This window comes from Pocillopora verrucosa, chromosome 11 (genome assembly GCF_036669915.1).
Source record: "Pocillopora verrucosa isolate sample1 chromosome 11, ASM3666991v2, whole genome shotgun sequence".
Classification (NCBI taxonomy): domain Eukaryota; kingdom Metazoa; phylum Cnidaria; class Anthozoa; order Scleractinia; family Pocilloporidae; genus Pocillopora; species Pocillopora verrucosa.
Genome location: NC_089322.1, coordinates 17,669,696 through 17,691,523, shown reverse-complemented (window position 1 = coordinate 17,691,523; position 21,828 = coordinate 17,669,696). Strand labels below are relative to the sequence as shown.

General features: G+C 36.9%; 2 protein-coding genes across 3 annotated transcripts; one reads left to right on the top strand and one right to left on the bottom strand.

Annotated features, from left to right (window-relative positions):
* The first annotated feature begins 24 nt into the window (after positions 1–24).
* Positions 25–16,455, top strand: LOC131781545 (ataxin-7). Of its 2 annotated transcripts, none has more exons than XM_066174572.1 (16): positions 25–150; positions 417–600; positions 705–767; positions 1,145–1,249; positions 3,829–4,155; positions 5,324–5,406; positions 5,861–6,081; positions 6,180–6,217; positions 6,676–6,797; positions 7,554–7,675; positions 7,825–7,901; positions 8,531–9,234; positions 10,571–10,598; positions 10,913–10,968; positions 11,587–11,860; positions 12,661–16,455. In XM_066174572.1, exons 2-16 carry the CDS (start codon positions 516–518, stop codon positions 13,230–13,232), a joined length of 2,877 nt encoding a protein of 958 aa, XP_066030669.1. In that variant the 5' UTR covers positions 25–150; positions 417–515; the 3' UTR covers positions 13,233–16,455. The 2 variants fall into 2 exon arrangements, with proteins under 2 accessions (XP_066030669.1, XP_058954197.2); XM_059098214.2 differs by having other exon boundaries at positions 33–159.
* Positions 16,456–18,366: 1,911 nt separating this feature from the next.
* LOC131781535 (uncharacterized) lies at positions 18,367–20,276 on the bottom strand. The gene has a single exon (XM_059098204.2). The coding sequence runs from the start codon at positions 20,126–20,128 to the stop codon at positions 19,019–19,021; it is 1,110 nt and encodes a 369-aa protein (XP_058954187.2). The 5' UTR covers positions 20,129–20,276; the 3' UTR covers positions 18,367–19,018.
* Between the last annotated feature and the right edge of the window lie 1,552 nt (positions 20,277–21,828).

Sequence of the window (21,828 nt, the reverse complement as noted above, 5' to 3'; positions counted from 1 at the left end):
CGCTGATATTTTAGACGCCCACAGCGCCCTTCCGTGGTTGGACAAAATGGCGGAATCAATTTGTCAAGACAAATTTACATGATTCACAACAGTGACGCCTAATTTGTGTAATGAGTTCGATCGGAAGAACAAGATAGTATTTATTTCAAGGTATATAAGGTAATATAGTAGCTATCTAAATTGTTTTTAGTTTGCTAAGAGGAAGTGGAAAATGGCCGTCAGTACGAACAATTCGTGTTTTTCTTTTGCCACTCCACAGCACTGGAGAGTTATTTTCCCCGTAGATTGCAACATTTTTCAATTGTATGGGTAGGGATTGCAAAATATAGTATATTTAAGCCTCAAGCATACCGGTCACTTGTCGAAAAGTGGTACAATTTGAGATTTATCACATCTTATGCACTTGACATTTTCAGGTCGGAAACCGTCGGTATTCTCCGAGACCTTACGTTTCATTCCGACAGTGACGTCACGGAATTGGTAGAAAGCAACATCGGAGCGGGAATGAGGTTGTAATGGCGAAAATTCACTGTCATTCTTTACTTTCTGGGAGCTCATGGAGTTCCTTCGAAGAAAATTCGCCTTTGGACGAACCCGAAGGTAGGTGTAGCTATCATGCCGTCGATCTGTATCCTCATTTGACTCTATAAACGCAAAGGAAACTTTTTTTAGGGGATTTACCGTGTATAATTTTTCCACGATAGCAATGGAAGTGGACGAAAACAATGGTTTGGGCTCTCCAGAAGCCACGCGATTGCACCAAGAAGGTAGGTAGCGTGACTTTTAAAGGCTATATTTACTCAGAAAAATCAGATATTGTTGCACAAAATACCAAGTAGTTTGTTCCGCCCTGGGCAAAAATTACTATAAGCGAACTGTTATGCACAGGTTGAAACTAAGCTTAATTAGCATGAGACATGTCGTGCTAACTGCATGCGTGCACCCCTTAAAAGAGCGCTGTCTTAAATAGAGTTAGCTGTTCATCTGAAACTTCAACAATGGAGGAAGTGAATACTTGGGTTTTCTCTAAACAAACAGCGCCAAATCAAACGTGCTTTAATTTTTTGGAGTGGCTTACGCGTTTATTAATAATGTAAGCGGTACATGATTAACTTTTTTTATATGCTTTATGCTTTGATCCTAGATATGACCCTTTTCGGGATTTGCCCAGAGCAAGAGGAAATCGTCCTTGTCGTTTGCAAAGAGTGTGGCAGGGTTGTGAAAGCGCCGGCATTTTTACGGCATTGTGGTTAGTGCATTCATAATAATATTACACCTTTATCGAGCTTAAGTGACAAAAGCTCTACAAATGTCATAACATCTGGCAGTTCCAATGAGTAAACCATTATAAACGCTGGGTTGATTCTATATTCTGGTAACGTTTTCCATCAAACTGAAACTTGACCGTTTATAAATAGTTTTTTACTCCACTTCATTTACAAAAAATGGAGTGTGATGTTGTTTTTGAAATTGAATCTATGTAAGCTTTTAATTTGAAATTATTCTCTCTGCTAATTATATTATTTTAATTTTCCTGGCCATATCTTGTGTGACCCATGATAAATTCAAGGAAGAATTCACTGCAAGGTTGTCATTGGGAAATTGAATCTTGACAGAATTCTCCACCTATAATGCAGAATTTCTGGTGTAAATTTTTTAGCTATAAATATTTTAAATTCAGACCTAGAAAGTTGTCTACTCCACTCTTCCCTTTTGCTATTTCTTAGCAAAATCCGTATCACTGCACCTTCTGAAACATGAAAAAATTGTTTCACCATATAGTTGATACCCAATTCATATACCATTGAGTCAGCCAATAACCAGGGATATCATTTAATGGAAGACTTTGTCAGCTTTTGTTTTGAGTCTACGGGAAAGAAATTTCTGTAATGACACTCATGGCAGACAAAGCTTTCCACAGTGTTTATGATTCTTAATTGTTACCCACATTGTTATAAATTAATTGAGTATATCCTTTCCATACTTAATTTATTGTTTTAATTTCCTTAGTAATAACTATTGTGACCATTGATATATTCAAACTGGAAATTATTGTGTTGAGTTACCCAAACATACTAGGGAACTTTCTTTTTTGTGTGTAATTATGAGGTAAATATTATCAATGGGGTGTAAGACCATTATATAGGGTTTATCAGCTAGGTTTCTTAAGGGATGAGTCCTCAATTATTATTTAACAGACAGCTATCAATCTTAATCTAGTTATAACTTTCCTTGTTTCTAAGTCATACCTTTTGTTTAAGAACAGGACTAAAGAAAGCTATTTTTTTAACTTTTTCATAACTGAGCAATTTTACTTGTATTTCTTTGCTGCATGATTTTGATTTAATAGAAAATCTGGTCCTTTATCAGTTGTAAGTGTTGTGGTTAATGAAGATATCAGGTTTAAGTGATTTCAAACTAGGTGTATGTTTTCTTTGTAATCCTTGCGATTTGATAATGTCTTTGGAACAGACAGAAAATCAAATTTAACTAGTTTGAAACCTTTTCGGCCAGAAAATCTTTCAAAACTTCAACAAATACTATTTGAAACATGTGTAGAATTATTCAGACTTTTGTAATTGTAATGAAATAAAAATTCTTTAAGATCCTGTTAATTATGCATAGCACCATTGAGTAATATAGGCAAACTAGAAGTATCTTCCATTATTATTTATTATTACTCTTTTCTGATTGGCTACGCAAGTGGGGAAGAGGGTGTAAGTTGTTTGAAGCCAGCTTGCCTAGTTCAGAACGTGTTGTGAAGAAACATGATTTTTGATAATCTTACTGGTTTTTGCTGCTTCAGTGTTTAAGGGAAATACCACAGGCATGTACTGAAACAAACCAAAACGAAGAAAAAATATATTGAGTTGCATCCATTTTCTTTGAAACTGACACAGGTTCTTTAATGTTATATTTTTGCTTTATATTGTATCTTTTATTCAACCAGCTTGTTTGTCAAGAAGGCTGGATTTGTTGTCTTATTTCAGTCTTTTGATGTTGGAAATTTAACCCAAATCCAACCATGTTAACCTTGGGTTTGATTTTAAGGGACAGAAAATAGTACCTGAATCCTTTAACTCTCAAGATCACATTAGTGATTCTCCTTACTGTCTGCCATACAGTTCTTGTGATGTTAGTTTGGAGAATTTGATATTGGATCAACTTGTAGTCCCCTAATTGATATTTTTCTTTATTCTCATCACTTGTTTGCTTGATATTGCCTTGATGCTGTAAGGAGAAATTCTGTCTTGGTCATTCATAGGAGTTGAAGGGTTAAAAAAACGTTGGTGTTGTTAACTGATCTTGAAATCTAGTTACCCTTGATCATGTGGTCTCTTGAGTTCTACATTTTGTTGATTTGTTCCTATTTTCTAAAGATCTAAAATCAGAGGATGGCCAGTGTAGGTTAGAGCTATCATTGTAAGTGTCAGAAAACTTAATTTTCCAGTCTTGGATTTTCAAACACTGGTGCTGGTGTCTTGGAAAGTGGTAGATTGTAGCATTTTTTCATCCTACAAATGAATTGTCCCTCTTTTACACTGCAATAAATCAATAGGCCATTTCCAAATTACTTTAGGCCTCTTTTTCAAAACGAGGCCTGGTGCTCAACCATTCCTATGAAGATGAGTATGATTTGTATGTGAATGAAAACTTTTAATCACATGAAAGAAAGAGCACTAGGACTTGCTTTTCAAACAAGGCCAAAGGTAATTCAGAAATGGGCTATTACAATGCTGGCCATATAACAACAAAGGCCTCAAGAAATATTTTAAGAAGTTAAGACTTATCATGATAAATTACTATTTTACTCTTCCATTCTTACAGAGCTACACCATCAGAAAGTTATTCCTGTTCCCACCCCATCCTCCCCTGACTTGGTGACAACGTCAAGCTCAATGGTGGAGACAATTTTACAGACAGGATCAAGAAAAGGAAAACCTCATGACTCAGTCATTACTAACCAAAAGATTGAACTAATGGATGTCACAGTGAAGATAGAAGAAATGCCTTTGACTGTTCCATGTCTGAATCATGGCTTCTCTTCCACTGCTGTTAAGACAGAAGCTCTGAATAATGTAATAGCAAAGAGAAGTCCAAATGAAAAAGTTACTAGCAATAAAAAATCTCCCAGGAAACAGGTTCCCACAAGAGGTAAGTTCCAGTATGGAATTATGGTGCCATCTGTGTTATAGTCCAAGGTGAAATGGATTTGAATCACAATAAGTGGTAAAAGTAGTTGGCACTCTTCTCTGTAGTAGGTGGTCTACTATCACTCATTCAATATAATAAACAGAAATCTTGCAATTAATCACTAATAAGTAACTTGAAAGTCCACTCTCCCCCCTTAACCCTTTAACTCCCAAGATCTGACTGTTAAATCTCCCCTCCAGCTGCTACAAATTTCCTTGTAAATTGGTTCTGAGAATTTGGTGTTCAATCAAGATAATAATTATCTTGTACCTGATAAGTCAGGTTAATCTCACTACCTGATTGCTGGATAATGTATGGTTATTATAGGGAGAAGTTACATGTTAATCACTTCTGGGAGTTAAAGGGTTAAGTTAATCACTGTTGATAGAAATGAGTGACCATTTTGTTAAAACCAGGCAAAATTGAAATGGGAGAGATAAATGAAAGTTAAAACAAATAATCAAGTAGTAGAATGTGCCAAGACTTGGGCTACTCATTGTAATTTGATTTTTGTTTTTATTGTGAAAGGATTATGGTTATATATCTGGAACAAAAATAAAAACAAAACCCAATTGCTGATAGTTAGAAACCATTTTTCACTAGAATATAGATGTAACTACCAGTTACATGTATATTAATTAAACTACTCAAATGGTTTGAGCCCGGAAGTAACTTTTAGTCGCAAAGTAGATTCTGTAGGTGAGCAGAGTCCACACAAGATAATCATTTGTGGCTGTGACTCATGTTTTGACAACTTAAATGGAGAGCATCATTGAAGTAAAGTTTGAAGTTTTCTCTCAGTTACGGTTTAGTCTGAACAAGATAACTTTTCTTGTTGATCGGCACTGCCCATTCACAACTGATTGCAAAACCCCTGACTTGGCCAAATGATACTTTTATGATTATTATAATTTATTACTGAAACACTGGTCTGTGGCATGGAGGAAAGGAAATTATCACTTAAAAGTAGAATTTTACTCTGTACACTGTACCTCCAACCTATTAAGATTCTTTCTTAAGTCTTGATTTGCTGGTCCCTTTTAAATCTTATTTAGAGTGAAGATGCTTTGTGACCAGTGTAAACTATTTGAGCTCATTGTTGACTCTTTGTATCTATAATGTTTTGTAGAACGAGAGTTTGATGCTGACAAGCATTGTGGAGTTTGGGTAGCTGAACACCAGAAAAGATGTACTCGTTCACTAACTTGCAAGGTAAAAAAATTCACGTATTTTTGCATTTGTTAGTTTTATTAATAATTACAAAGTTTGTAATCTACCATCCCCTCCTTGTGCATCAAAGGTGAAGTAAAACACACGTTATTTATTTTCCCTGAAATGCAATAAATACAAGTGTGTTTATGAACAAAGCTTGGTCAAGCATAGTCAATGCAACCTCTCATTCCTGGCAGTAATCAGTGTTTATATTAAATATGCTTTTTAGCTGAGGGGTAATGAAAAGTGGGAAATTATGTATTTCATGGTATGTTGTCTGATATAAACACATCTTTGGAATGTTTTGTCAAGATCTGCCATAAGATATGGGATGTGTAATTGTAGCTGAAGATGGGTCAGTGCCGATAGAGTATGCTGTCACTGATCCTAGTTTACTGTTCACTACCAAACCATGAAATCACCATTAGGTAACTCTAAGATATACTCATTTCAGACACATGCCTTGTCACTGAGACGTGCAGTTCCTGGACGACGGAAACCTTTTGATGAACTTCTGGCGGAGCATAAAGCACGAGTAAATTGTGAAAAGGAACAACAACAGAATCAGGCTCTTAAGCTGCAAGAGCAGGCGGCAAATCAGAAGACACTGGATGCTACTCTTAAAAGAGCATCAAGTACCTCTGACTCATCTGTTACTTCATCTACAAGCTCAAGGTTTGTGACATTTCTTTTTGAGACACATACCACCAGTAGTTTTGCCACAGTCCTCTGGTAAGAACATCACTTAAGTATTGATTTTTTTTTTCTTTTAGTACTAAAACGCACATTGGAAGGTCTCTCTCTGTAGAAGGTAGGTTTTGATTTTGTCTTTTTCACATTTTTAGCGTTTAACATATTCATGTTGATAGTAGTTTTAGCACAAAAAATCAAATTTGATGCTTAGAAGATATTGTTTATGGTGTATATTGTTTTGCCACTTGTTTTGAAAGAACAGCTCAAATCTTTGATCTGTGCTTTAACCCTTTAACTCTCAGATTAAATTTGTAATTCTCCTTACTGTCAACCATACAATTCTTATAATGTTAGTTCAGAGAATTTAGTATTGGATCGACTAATTATCCCCAAATTGACGTTTTTCTTTATTCTTGTCACTTATCTAGTTGATATTGTATTGACATTGTAAGGAGAAATTCTGTCTTGGTCACCCATGGGGTTAAAGGGTTAAAGGAGTTAAGATTGCATCTGGACTTTGGCAAGCAGTATTAACATTATGTATCTATCAAACTTCTTTTGATAACAATATTTCAGATGAAAACAACCTTGTGAATAAAGTTGTGAAAGGTTCTTCTGATGGCAGCACTGAAAATAGTGATAGCAGCACAAAATCATCTGGTTTGACAACCCTTAGTTGTCATCCTAAACCTATGGCGGTAAGCACAGTCACATCAATCTGTTTAGGTGCTTGGAATGACACTTTTCACTCTTATAACTGTAGTTTTAATAACTGAATGTTAGAGTTACCAACTGACTGATTGGAAACTTGATCAACTGATTTTTACTGCCTTTCATGAGGTAACAGTCAGGACTGACTATCTGACCAACTGACTAATTGACTTTGCTAACTTACTGGCTGAGTCACTGCTTGACTTATTGTCTCACAGAATGATACACTGACTGACTGGACCCCCCCCCCCCCCTTTCACAGACTGACTGACTTATTTGTTGAATTGACAGACTGACTGACCTGACTGACTGATTGGCTTTACTAACTTATTGGCTGAATGACTGCTTGATCTACTGGCTGACAGAATGATAGACTCACTGTCTGACTCACCTGTTGACTGACTGACTGACTTGTGTGTTAAATTTATTGAGTGAATGAGTGACTGACTATGTGAATCACTAACTGACTCACTTGACTGACTCACTGATTAATTGACTCTAATGATCTGAAAATGGAGGACTGATATACCCACTAACTGTTTACTAACTGCTCTAAAAAATCAACTGACTGACTTTTAGCTAAAAGTTTGACTTAATGCACTACCAACTAACAACTGACAACCTACAATTGTGCAAAGTAACTATTTTTATAGGCAGAAACACACCTTTGTCTTCCCAACTAGTGTCAAGCTTCTCCCTCTACAACTTGTCTTCCTAAATTAACCTACTTCACTTTGTTACAGTCTTGTCGCTTTGGCACAAGAGCAGTAGGGAAAGGAGGTTACGTCTTTAATCGCAGAAGTGACCATCTTCGATGTGCTGTTCTTTCCATGGTAGAGAGATATCTAAATCCTTCATTGCCAAGGTAGAGTACAAATGCAAATTGAGTTTGTGGGGTTTGCTTTTAGGTTTTTTAAGTTACATATAGGGTACTTACCCCTATCCTCTTATTAAATCTGCCACATCTCAGAAGTTTCTATTTTTTCACAGACTTATTTTTTTCATGTTACACAGGCAAAAATCTAACAGAGCAAGTGCTGCTATTCTCCAAAGACCAACTATGAAAACTGTGGGACAGTCATCAAATCAAGGTAACAAGACTGCTAAAGAAGTGCAAGTATTATTAAGCTTTACAATTACTGCATGTTGTGAGAATGGTCTTCTCTAGTTCTTATTACAATTAACAATTGATCACCAAAGTGGAGGTAAATATCCATCACTTTCACTAACACTGAGGGGAATAATTGTGTAAGTATATACCACACAGACATCAGAAAAATGAGTTTATTTCTTTCAATACATTGAAAATGGTCAGAAATTAAACTCTTGACTTGCAGTTTTGTCTTGTCACTTGCTTAGAGGTGAATGGTACTTGTTATTCACTTTCGAACTAGCCAATCAGTGGATTGGGACTGGGTGTTATATGCTAATTATTATTATCATTATCATTATTGTCATTATCATCATTATTAGTGGTGTTATTATTATTTGACAATAATGGAGGTTTTCTTTGATGTAATAATAGCATTGATGACCTTGTCATTCAATATCAATGACGCAAGGATTATCTTCAAATTTTCAGTAATTGGTACAGGCTGGGATTTTTAAAAAGAGAGCTGTAGACAGAGGGTTATCATGTAATTGTAATTGATATAATTTTTTGCTCAGAAACGGTTTGTACTAAGGAGCACTCATGGTAAAATGTTGATCACCTTTATAGGTTTCTCTTCAGTTCCAGAGAGGTATAAAAGCCACTCCAACAAATCAATGAACAATTTTCTCAAAGCTCCACCCTTTCCTAGAAATAAATCATTCAAACAAGGTAATTCAGGACAAGCAGTCAATCATATGGAGAATGGTTTAAATTCCTCAAGAAGTTCTGTATTCCAAGGATCTACGTTGCAAAGCAAGAGACCCTATTTAGACTCTATTGGTTCAGCGAATTCGAATAGCTTGGCATCAACCACATACATCAAACCTGATGCTAGTAGCCAAGCGATCAGTGATATGGGAAACATTGTCGCAAGCATTGAGACTAATGTGTCAGGTGGACACCCCCTTAGTCTTGGACACCCACTTGGAGTGGTGGTTACAAAATCATCAGTAGTCCCAGGACCAAGTTTAAGTGTCAGTGGTAATGTAAACCCAGACTCAAGTTTAAATCTGTGCTCAGCACTTGGGATAAATTCAGGTGCTGCACAGGGATCTATTTCAACAACACAGACTACTTTTGTTACAAGTAATGGTCTATCCATAATGTCTGCAGCTAGTGGAGCTCAGTTGTCTGGCATAAATACGGTGACTGGTCCACTACAGCCTGGGTTGACAAATGTGAAAGAAATTTTGCCAGCCCCCCTGGTGGGAGGGAAGGTTGCAGTTGGTACAGTGTCTTCGACATCAACATCATCGCCATTGTATAAAGCGGTAATAAATATGTTTTTCTCTTTCTACTTATGCCCCATTCACACCAAAGCTTAAACATGTTTAAAAGTTGTTTTGTTAAACACAGTTTAATTTTTTTTTTTCTTCATAGAAACTATTTAACCGAATATTTTTGACTTGAATGTAGCACATCGGAAATGCAAGTTAGCAAGTACTTGAATCCTATGGAAAATCAAGTTTTTCAGTTCTCTGTTTATAATTTTCATTCAATGAAAACCAGTTTAACAAAACATGTTTTGCTGGTGTGAATGGGGTATTACATTCTCAAAGCAGGGTTGGTATTAAAGTAATTTTTAAGATGTAACTGTCATGGCAAGGTAAAGTTTTTGTTTTTAGTTTACTTAGGATGAGTATTAACCTTTTAACTCTTAAGATCTGATTGTAAATTCTTCCCTTGACCTGCAACCCATCCCCTTGTAACTAACTTATAAGAATTTGGTGTTTGATCAAGATAGCAACTTCTTCCTGAAGTTAGAATAATTTACTCTCATTACTTGTTTGCTTGATTATGTATGGGAATTGTAAGGAGAAGTAACTTGTTGATCACTTCTGGGAGTTAAAAGGTAAACTGTGTCTCAAATAAGCAAACTGAGAGCACTTATCGGATTGTTTGTGGGATTTCAAAAAAAGACACTAATTTGGAAGAGCTTCATCAATTTTTTTTATAGTTCCTGCTGGTGTTTTCTGTATCTGATTGGCTGGTTAACCCTTTGGCTCCTAAGAGTGACTAGTATCGACTGTAACTTCTCCTTACAACATCACCTGCTGAATCACAATTTAAGGTCCTGGGAATAAAGGAAATGATTGCCAACTGAGGATGCTCTTGATTGTTGGAAATATTTTCCTTGTTAGCACCTTTGGAAATGTGTAGAGAGAATTATAGAGAATCTGCATACTGATGTTGGGGTGTAAAGGGTTATAAAAAAGGAGTTTGAAAATATTGATAGAATAAGTTTTTGGGCAAACTCAAGAATAAGCATTTTCCATTCACTGCAGAAAACTGTGTGATATTCTTTGCTACTACTAAAGAGAATGAGATTGCTATGCCAAGAAGTAATTTTACCATTTAGTTGCCAGGGGTTTTTAACATGTAATTTCTCTCTACGATATCTAAATGTTATTCAACTAAAAGGTGGTGAGAATATTAAAATTTATCAGTTGAAAGTTATAACTAATTTACAAGAAATGTGTAGCAGCTAAAGGGGAGAATGAGCAATCAGATCTTGGGAGTTAAAGAGTTAAAATGCTCATCTCTGGTTTTTTTTTTTTTTTGTGATATTAAAAAATTATTTCATGGATTGCCTCTGTTTTTCTTTAGATCACAGCACAAGTGGATCCCTCAATTGGTATGAACAGTACTTCATAGCTATCATACAGTTACAGCATTTACAAGTAGCCTGTGAATCAAGCTGAAGTATCCCAGATGTGTTACAAAATTATGATTGCAGTTTTGAGGAAAAAGTAGATTTACAATTTTCAATGGAATGTAATCATACCTGGGATGAAAAACCAGAAGAAAATTGAGAGCTGTTGTGTACTATTTTTTGTTTTCCAAATTCAATTCAGCAAAAAATAAAAATGAACTGTACTTTTGGAATAGTTAATCATGGCAGCTTTGAGGAGAGATATTTGGTTACTGACAGATTTTGTTATTACACAGGGCAAGTGACATCAAGCTCTGCTGGTCAGAGTGTCAGCCCAGTGTTCTTTAAACAGGTTAGTGTCATTATAGTCAGGATGAACGATAACACACAGGGCGAGTTGGTTGACCCTTTAAGTCCCAGGAGTGAGTTACCACTTCTTTCAAGTGTCTAGTCACCAGAGAGGTTTCACATTTTTGGCAGTCACTTGATAAACCAGCTGGATACAGACATCTATCAATTGGCATATCAATTATTCTTTAACAACAAAGAACTTTAATTTTTTGTTGGAAATATTTCTTTTGCAATGCACATTACAGATTGACAAACAACATAGGAAATCCCTGTATAAGGGCAATAGGCATTGCCATATGCTGGGTCAGAAGAAGCTACACAGCCAAGCATACATTGCCACAATTTAAGAAATGCAAGAATACAGGAAGAAAGTAAAAAAGTATTTCTCACAAAGTGAAATGCTTATTGACTTAGGTTGGGTTAGACAGGAAAGTATTTGATTAGAGGTCATGACCTGTGGACCTTGACTCACACTGTCTTTGTTACATGTTATAAAGCCATCTGGCTTTCCTTCTTTGTCAGCATGTCCATAGTATTGCTGCTCTTGTCCTACCAGATGCTAGTACATCTTATTTCTTACATTGTATTTGTTAACATATCTTTTAACAAATTCTTTCAGGGTTCGGCTGCTGTGAAAGTTACTTCCATGCCTAATGGCACAGGTCTCTCCCCACCACCTCCTGGTGGAACAGTCAAAGGCTACCCCTTGAATTTTGTCATTAAGGGTAATTCTGCAACTCAGGGCACATCTACATCAGTCACAGGAGTAACTGCAACACCTGCGAATATAAACAAAGGAAAAAATCTGATATTTAATAACATGGGATCCATGCATCAGTCACAGTTTATTGTGCAGCCATCTTCACCGATGAGTCCAAATATGCATCAGAGAGGTAAGTCCTTATAGCTTACTCTAAGCACTTCTAATAGTGCTTCCTTTCGTGACTCTCTCACTCCCAAGATCTCACTAGTAATTCTCCTTACCGTCTGCCATAATGATGATGTTAGTTTGGGGAATTTGGTATGGGATCAAGTAACAATCTCCTTATTGATATTATTTCTATTTCCCCCATTTTTCTACTTGATATTGTATTGAGATTGCAAGGAGAAATTCTGTCTTGGTCAATTATGGGAGTTAAAGGTTCAGTACTACCCCCAAAAAAGCACAAAAACAAGAAATGCTGTGGTGGTAAAAAAACTCAGTAAGTGCCACAACACTATTTATGACTTCCATATATTCACAACTGTTTATTCACCACGTCACAAGTTTATTTGGAACCAACACATTGACCAGCTCCCAGTTGGCTTGTTAGCTCAGTTGGTAGAGCACTGCACTGGTATCTCAGAGGTTCATTGGTCAAATCCCATACAGGCCTGAATTTTTTTCAGGCCTTTTTTTCACTACTTCTTAAGTAGTGTTCATTACTACGAAGATCGCTTTCATATTCACACTATTTCAACTATATACAACTGTATGACAGTGTTTTCTCAAAAGAAAAATAAATAAAAAATTCTGTATCTAGACTTCAGCTCTTATTCTGAATTATAAAGTTATGGAATGACCTTTGTTTAGGCCAGTGAACAAGTATGTGCATGTATACATGTTATTGTTATCTTGAAAAAGAAGACAATTTGTTCTTTGAAGCACGGCTGTTGTCACATTTATCATGTCTAAACAACTTGTTTCTCTTAGGTAAAGTTGCAAATGCTCGCTCAGGATCTATACATAAAGGAATCCAGAAAGTGCCATCTCCTTCATCACAGGCAAAAGTTGTGCAGTCACCTCCATCTCAACAGCCAATCCAAGCACAGCAACAAAAAACGGTGGTTGTTACAAGTCCACAGGGAAACCAAACCAAAGTTTTCATCAATCATAACAATATCACAAGTTCGCAACAACCAATTGTACAACTTACCCAACAGGTTCAACAACAACACCAACAACAACAACTTCAACAGATCACACTTCAGAAAAAATTACACCATCAACAACAGCAACAACAACAACAACAGCAGCAGCATCTTCAGCAACAAAAACCACATATCAACTCGCAATTCATCAAACAACATCCTATACAACCTCGCTTAGCGCCTGCACCACCATCACAGTCATTTATCTCACAACAGCCCTTAACAGGTCAGAACATCATTGTTAAAGTTACAGAACAACTCAAGAGTCCACCGAACACAGTGTTTGCAACAACAGAACCACATCAAAATATGCAACATGCAGTTTGCCAGAAACCACAGTCAAATGTTGTGTGATAAGTTAATTTATATTATATTATCTTGAAACTTGAAAGAAATGAATGTGAAAGGGTCATAAATTAATAACTTCTATTGGTAAGTGCATTACCTTTCTTGTTTGCTACTGCAGCCTCAGCCCATACCAGGCTTTGAATGGAGATGAATAAATGATCAGGTCAGAGAAAGTTGAGGGGAGTCTGAGGAGGAGTGACAAGGACCTTCCCTCCCTCTTCTCAGTCCTCCTCATTTTCTTTTATTTTTCCATCTGTTTGCTCTTCTTTTTTGTTTATCCTCATAATCTGGCTGCAAGCTGCTACAGCAAGGGTCCAGTACCCAAGAACCTTGGATTTTTTTAAGGGTGTTCTTGAAACAAAATCAGGTTATTTTACCAGGTGTTCTTTGTGTTGTGACTGAAGAACTGAGTAGTTGTTGGAATTCTGTGGTCATTGGTATAACCCTGTGATCTTTTCTTAGAAGATTCTATCAGTTTTTGCAAAAATTAGTTGTGGTTTAATGAAAAGAAACAAAGCATACATTCCAGAGTGCCAAAAAATGATATTTATAAAGTCAAGTGTTGTAACATAGTATGTTTCTCTGGGAAATGTGTTATTTAAAGAGTTTATTACATTACATTGTCAGCTAGGTAGGGTTAAATTCAAATTCATTAAGAAACGCTAGGTCAAGGTAATTTCTGGTAACAACCTTTCAAACTTAAATGAACTTGGTTTGACGATGTAGTCTCTAAAAATGCATAATTATTTACACCTCTTTCCAAAGCCATTTTTAACCATAGTAATGTTGATGATACTGAGCAATCTTAGTACACTAAAAAATGTAGTGGTTTGATTCTTCACTGTGCTAGACCATAAAGACAACTGCTACCAGTAAATTATTAGTATGAATTAATCATTAGTGGTGGTGAAAAGTTTAGTTGCACATCTCTGTGAACTGTAAGATCTTAAAAGCTTGCCCTAATTGTCATTGCATTGTTTGTTGCAGCTACTTTTTCCTTTCATTCTTCTGGAATTTCTGTTCAGCAATCTGACTTTATTTTTGTGTTTCTTGGTTTTTAAAATTATTTTTGGGGTTTTTTTCCTAGTCAAGGAAATGCACTAGCTGTCCTAAGCCAAGTAAACTTCACTTTTGCTACAAAGTCCATTTATTCTCAATTCATGAACAGCCATTTACTGAAGTGGAGGTGGCTGGTGGTGTATACTTACTGAGTCACAAAGTGGTGAGGTAAATATCCAGTGCTAGTGGCCAACAGTTGTTTTAGTACATACCAAATAGAGAGATAATATCACGAAAAAAGATGATTTTAACTCATTTATTCCTGCAGCAACTATAATATTTTTTGGTGCAAACCCTGGACAAGGTGCTCAGAGGTGAATAGCTAGGGATATTTAGAGTTTGAGAAGCCAATCAGAGAGCGCCTTCAATGCTATCCATTGTTTTAATATATACTAACACTTATTATCTCTCATGCGCAACCATTATTTTCAAAAATAATCTTGACCTCTTGTGAACTTAAGGTGCTAACCAGCATTTTCATGACTGTTACAATCACACAAATGGCCAGAGAGTTCCTCTCTTAAACTGAACTTCAAGTTACATTTTAACTAGAAATGTTAAATTTAAAGTTGCAAATCACTCGATCTGTTTTGAGTAGTTCACCATAGGCATGATATATTTGACTCAGAGTAATGAATTTCCCTAACTATTTTCTTTATTTTTTGTGGCTGTCTATTCATCAACTTCATGGCTAACAAACAGATATCTTTTGATTAAAACAGTTGAATTTTTTGTGTTTTCTAAACACATTTCCAAGTGCACTAAAACATCAGTGATTACCAAGCAATCTATATCTGTTTCGACTGTAATGAAAACATTCCTTTATCTTGGTGATGCTTGCTATTTGTAGTCAGGAGATTAATTTATTTTAGTTCAAAATTTCCAGATCTGCATTTTATATACTGTGAATTTGTACATGGACAGTAGAAAAAGTTATAAAGCAAAACTATATTTTGTGAGGAAATAAGAAGTTGTGTAGGTTATAATGCTAACAAATCATCCTTAAACACGAGAGGTTTCCTTATATGTAAAAATCCTCTGGTTTAGGGAAGATCTGGAGAGCTTAATCTCAGGAGTAAAATAGCATGGAAGATAACTTGAATTCAAGTTCAAAAACTTTGTACTTGTCATGTACTTGCAATTGTGAAGAATTCAAATAGCTTATGGTGACAACTTCTAAATTCTCACCACTGGTGCCTTTGATATTGCATTCTATGTAAAAATATTGGGTGTCAGTATCTGAGCAGCAGTACACTTACCCCTTCCTTAACCTAACATAAACCCACACTTATTATCAGTTGACTGTTGTTGGGTAAGGGTAGGGCAAGGCATGCTGTTGCTCAAATACTGATCAATACCCCTTATTCTCTCTGTTATTAAGATACTCACTGTGTTACTTAGCAAAATATCCTACGAGATATCAGGTAAATCTGATAGACTATTTTATAGAAAATCCCTATGGAAAGGTTACATGGCTTCGCCTTCTTTATGTACATGATTGTACTCTGTAGAGTTGGTATTTAATGCAAACTGTTTTTATCCCTTAGAAATGTCAAGTTTGTCTGGTACAAGCTTGACGTAGAGCAAACACTAAAAATCCAAAACAGTGTTCACAAATGTTTGTTTGTTTGTTTGTTTTTTTGCAATGTTACCATATTTTTTGAAGAGTAAGCTGGGATTTGAATACATTTTATGGTGTTTCCTGTCCAAAAAAAAATAAAAATGAAAGGCTAAGACATGCATCAACCACTTTATACAACATCAGCTTTAACCCTTGCAGTCCCAAGATGAAAATATAAATTCTCCCAGCCCATTGTAAGCATTTGTGGCATGTTAGTTATGAGAATTCAACAAGGTATCGATAAAATTGCTGTCAATGATTTTTTTTTATTCTCAGCACTTGCCAGCTTAAGAACTCAGGGTTCTCCTCAGGAGAAGTTAGCTATTCATGTCAATTGGGATTTCAAGGGTTAAATGAAGATTTTAAATGGTTCTTTAGTGGAATGAGAGTTGAGAATATAAATATATACATTCACGTGATGGTCTGTATGCTGTTCTAATTAATTATGAATTATTATTATAATTATGTGAAGTGAATGAGGCACATTTGTCTGAGACTTACACTAAATCAATTTTGTACCTAACTTTTGTAAATAAAGTATTTATATGTTCAGAGATCTATGCAAATTGCCTAAAGAGGTCTTGAGTGTAATGTAATTAACCCTTTAACTCTCAGAAGTGATTAACACATAACTTCTCCCCATAATATCCATACATTATCCAGCAAAAAGGTAATGAGAATATTCAGACTTATCAGGTTGAAGTTGTCATCTTGATCCAGTACCACATTCTCGTAACTTATTCACAAGGAAATGTGTAGCAGCTAGAGGGGAGAATTAACAATCAGATCTTGGGAGTTAAAGGATAAAGATGTTCTGGTACCATACCTTGTGGCATGCAGTACAGCCCACTGCAACAAGACTCACTTGTGTCTCTACCTCTGAGACCCAAACTAGAGGTGTTGCCCTGTTACAAGTCCACCCCCTGAGGATTTCCCCCATATAAAAACAAACTACTCAGCCTTAAATCAACCTTTAGCTCCCAGGAGTGATTAACAAGTAACTTTTCCCTATGAATCCTAAACATTATCCAGCAAACAGTTCATGAGAATATTCAAACTTATCTCGATCTGATACCAAATTCTCGTAACTTATTTACAAAGAAATGTGTGTCAGCTAGAGGGGAGAATTAACAATCAGATCTTGGGAGTTAGAGGGTAAATATGAAAGCTTGGTATCTCAGCTGTCGTGTTCTCATCACATTTGGTTCTCAGCCAAAACATTCCTAGAAACAAGTTTCATGAGGTAATTCTCTTACAGTCAGTTGGGTGGTCCTGAAACTTCAAATGTCCTGCATGAATATTTGATTTTGCATGGTGACGACCAAGTAGTTTAGCAGGATGTTACTCACTCTTTGGTCTGGTCTTGGAAAGTGGAAGGAGGGCTCTCCCTCGTTAGGCTTAAACGGGTGAGGACTGCTAGACGGGGTGTGATTTCAGGGGTCTTCATTCTTAATAGGGTAAGCAGTCAATAATGGTTATTCCCTGTGGAGAATACAACAAAAGCGGAGCGTTGTGACCCACATCGGAAGTGGCAACATCGTTTCTCGAGTATACAGTTTTTCCATTTAGCGTAATGAACAAGTTGTTCCCACAGTCCTTTACAGTCCGGATGCCTTGGGTAGGTTGTGAACTTGGAGTTGCCATAAGCAGCAACTTTTTTTAGCATAATCCTAAAAATAGGTCCTAATTTGTCATACGTGGCTCTTTGGTGACGATCTTCTATCAATTGTGCCATTTGCTATCCAAAACAGGATTGCTAAATGAATGGTTTTTTTTAAAGAGTTCCCCTTTCCTTAGTTCTTGTTCTCGGAGAGTCATGCTCCGCCAACCTCGTCCCTTGGCTTGTCTGTGAGGATGGAACTTAAGTGACATCACAGCTTACCCGTGGGTCTAGGGTCTTATACTCCTAAGGGAAATGCTTCCTGAAGTTTTGGAGCCGGAAATGGGGTGGAATAGTCTATCATGACTGAAAACTTTTCAATCCAGTCAACAAACTAACATCTTACAGGCTCTTTTAATTATGTTTTCCCTGATCTCAGAACCCAAGGAGGTATTCTAAGTCAAATAAAAAAAATCGAGTGACAAATGGTAATTATTCCTCGTTGAATAAACAGTTCACAAGACCTCGATGTTTCCTATTTCTGTGTGCAGCAAAAGCAAACAAGCAAACTGTTCTTCAATTCGAAGCAGACACCGGAGGAAATTGATGTTTCCGTGAAGAAAAACCTATGAACGCTGAAAATAACAAACTTTTAAGTCGTACACATTGAATTCAAGTTGTTCCTGAGCCTCTATCAACTTGTTAACTGCTGCAACCTATAAGCAAAGTAACGCTCCGCATCGTAGTCATGTCCGGCTTGTCACGCAACGCTCTCCTCAATCCGAAAGTTGCAATGCTCTGAACCGCAAAATAATAACCAAGGCTTCGATTATTTGATGAGATGTTTATTCTATCATTTATTTATACCTTTACATTCGCTATCACAAAGAAGAAGAAGAAGAAGACGAAGAAAATCGTTTGTTGACTGAATTAGTGCATCAAAGAAAAAAATATGTCAATATGTAAAATAAAAAAAAACGAATAAAAACCTAACACAAAATTAAATCTAGAATTTTCCTTTTATTGACTTTAAACAATAACATAGTTTATAATATATATTAAATTCTACTTTAATAGAAATCTAACTTTTTAGAGAGATCACATGTCTCAACCATATGTAGTAACTGAATTTGAATTTACATTACTCAGCGTTTTGTACTTGCGTTTTGATCGGTTCGTACTTCCGTTCCTCTGTCAAGTCAGTCAGTCCTTTCGTTCCTTCACTCGTTCTTTCGTTGAACAATCAAGCACTTGTTCTTTTTTTCAAACGCCTGTTTTTGGCATTTGTTGTTAGTTCCTTAGCATATCATTTCACGTCTTTAAACTACCTCCACGAATAACGCTGAAGAGAAAGCAGTCTGACAAGAATTCCAACTTAGGGCGACGATATATATGTATTATGCGCGCATCACACAGCGCTGAGCTGCTTATCTATCGTTGGTCAGGTGGAGAACAAGACTGTTTCTTTACCGTCTTTCATTTTGGAGAGAAACAGTATATATTTTTTATGTTTTACTCGAATTTATGTGAGTGAGCTTTAAGTTTTGCTTTCATTTCATCAAATTTATCTATGAGTGTGTCGATGGCCTGCCCAAAAGCTTCCTTTGTTTGCGCTGAGAACCCTTTCTCAACCAAATGACCGCCAAACATTCCGATTAGAGCTCCAACGAGGCCACCAACGACTGGAACAGGAATCAAAATTTGGCCTGCAATCATCCCAGCGATACTTCCGCCGCTACGAAAAAGCGCCAAAAGCACTTTGTCAACCACTTCCGCGATAAACTCCTTTCTTGTTTTAACTAATACTCCACTTCTCCATTTCTTGTACTCTTCGCGAATGTCCACAATTGCTATAATGGTCTCGACAACCACGGTCGTTACAACCCCAATGCTGATTCCAAGTTTCGAGAAGGCATTTCCCACAGCTCTTCCTGCTGCAGCCGCTGCAATGTCGTCCCAAATTTCGGCACCCACCTTCGGTAGCTGCTGAAGCCCATGCCAAAGTGTTCTTATTGTGGCACTACCTGTCTCACAAAAAGCTTTCCGCGTTTGAGTCACCTGCAAGCTAATGTTTAGGTCACACAAACACCACATAACGAATGATTCACAGTTGTTGTTTGTCAGATGGTAGTACTTCTCGTTCATCCTTGTAAGAGCTCTTGCAATCACCTCTTCTGTCGAGTATTGTCGCAGTTCGTCCGGCCAAACAACTCTTTCCACTTCGACTCTTAACAGGTCTGTCTCTGAATCGACATCATTCTTTGCGATCAAGTCTCCGTCGGGCAAAGTCGCCTGCTGAATTTCCCCCAACTGTTCGAGACATGAACCGGAACCGAGGGAGGTCGGAAACAACTGCTTCATGGCATTTCCCGGTGTGTTATAATAGTGAATGATCGTTGGCTTTCCGCTTATCTCGTCTATTCCGCTGCAGAGAAAATGGTGCGCGTACTCCAACGAACTACCTAGGTTTCTTGTCATCAAGAGGTGGTCGCCTGGTTTCATGTCAGAGAGTCGACGGATCGGCTCCCTTGCTTGAAGTTGCCATCGAAGAAGATGCTTTTGCTCTTCAGGTTTACGTTTCCTGATATCCTTCCAGATTTCTAAGGATTCCCTTGAAACCATTTTGATATCTACCGCATCCAGTGCATAGCAAGCTTTCAACTTCTCTACTGAAATTGAAAGCGTCACAAAAGGCCTTTATATATATTTCGCTTTCCACAACAAGGGATTTTTCCCTGCTTTCATTTTCTCAAAAATAGCTCAAAGGGACTTTCCCTTCTCGTGGTTTAATAGATACTTGCATCAGCTAACCTTATTTGGGTGTTCTCATTGGCTGCAGAAAAGACGTGACGTAAAATATTTAAACCAATTGAGCAAACCACGAGTGTGAGGGAAACAGTAGCGTGGTGAAACTGAAAAACTTACGTTCACAACAATGGCTCCATATGTACGTTTCAAAACTTTGCACAACAATGCAAGATCACCAAATTTTGCGCAGACTGATCGATTCGAAGAAAATTATTTATTTTTCTGTCTGGAACTCAAAGGAGCGTTCTAATGTGACACTTGAGTAAACTTCTGGCGCCGTTAGTTAGGGTAAACACATGTGCATCGAGCCATAAGTAAAAATCTTAAGATCTGTGAAAATTCACAATTCAATCAATGTTTTCTCGGCGTTGCTATCCTAACTGATCGAGGTCCCTGTATTGCAATCAACCGACCTGTGTATCCTAGGTTTGAGAGGATATAAGGAACGAACGATAACCGGAAGTTGGGTGCAGGTTCCATAATATGTCCGCTAAGAAGCATCCGGCGCTCACTTTGATATGTAATGGTAATAGGACTTATTAGAGTCCAATTCGGTCTGTAATCATTCGAGTGATTGACAAAATCGGACGACCGCGCTGCAGGAGTACGATTTGTTAATCACTCGTATGATTACAGACCGAATTGGACGAAAAGAAGTCTTTTTACCAATTAATCATAAAAATTACAATTTCCGAGAAAAGAAGAATAACAACTTACTGTCTCATAAATATCGTCATTGTTCAGGGGAAAAATTTCTCCATTTTAAAGAAAACCCCAATTTAGGAATCTGTATAGTATTTTCATGGTGATTGAAACCAAGATTGTGATGACTACAACTTTGAATGTGATTGGCTTATTAGACTGTACGATAACAAACTGTACGATAACAACTTAGCAAGTGAATAAGTGGAAAATAGGAGTCTTTTAAACCAATCACAATCGAGGAAATTGAAATTTTTTTTAAAGATTGCAATAAGGGAGAGGTGGTAGGTGCTTGTTAGAAAAGGGTGCTTGACCGGGGTGGGGAATGTAATGAATGATGCAGTTGTGTTTGTTCTCCCTCAAACTCTGATGCTAGTGTACTAATGTAGTCTTATAAGGCAAATCGTTGCTATTAAAGCGTTACTATAAAAGTGTGAAGAGGTTGAATCGAAGGCTTTTCTTAGGCGTTTTATTCTAGATGGTGGGCGTTTTTGCTGAAGGAAGAAAGAATAAAATGGTTGAGGGGGCCGCACTTAGGTTGATAAGGGATCTTCATATGCGCTTAGACTGGTTTTTGTAAACAACTCAAACGGTTGACACTGTGGTCAAGCTCTTAGTGAACATCATTTTGACCCGTCAGGCAACGTACCCTCTTCTCAGAGTTTCTTGCGTGACCAACTGTGACCACTGTTCGAAGGCAACGTATACGACCTCTTCAGCGACAGCACATTCAAATATGAGAGTAATAAAAAATCCGTCATGATCTCCAAGGTCTGAAAGATGATCCATGACAATATTCGCACTTTGCTAAC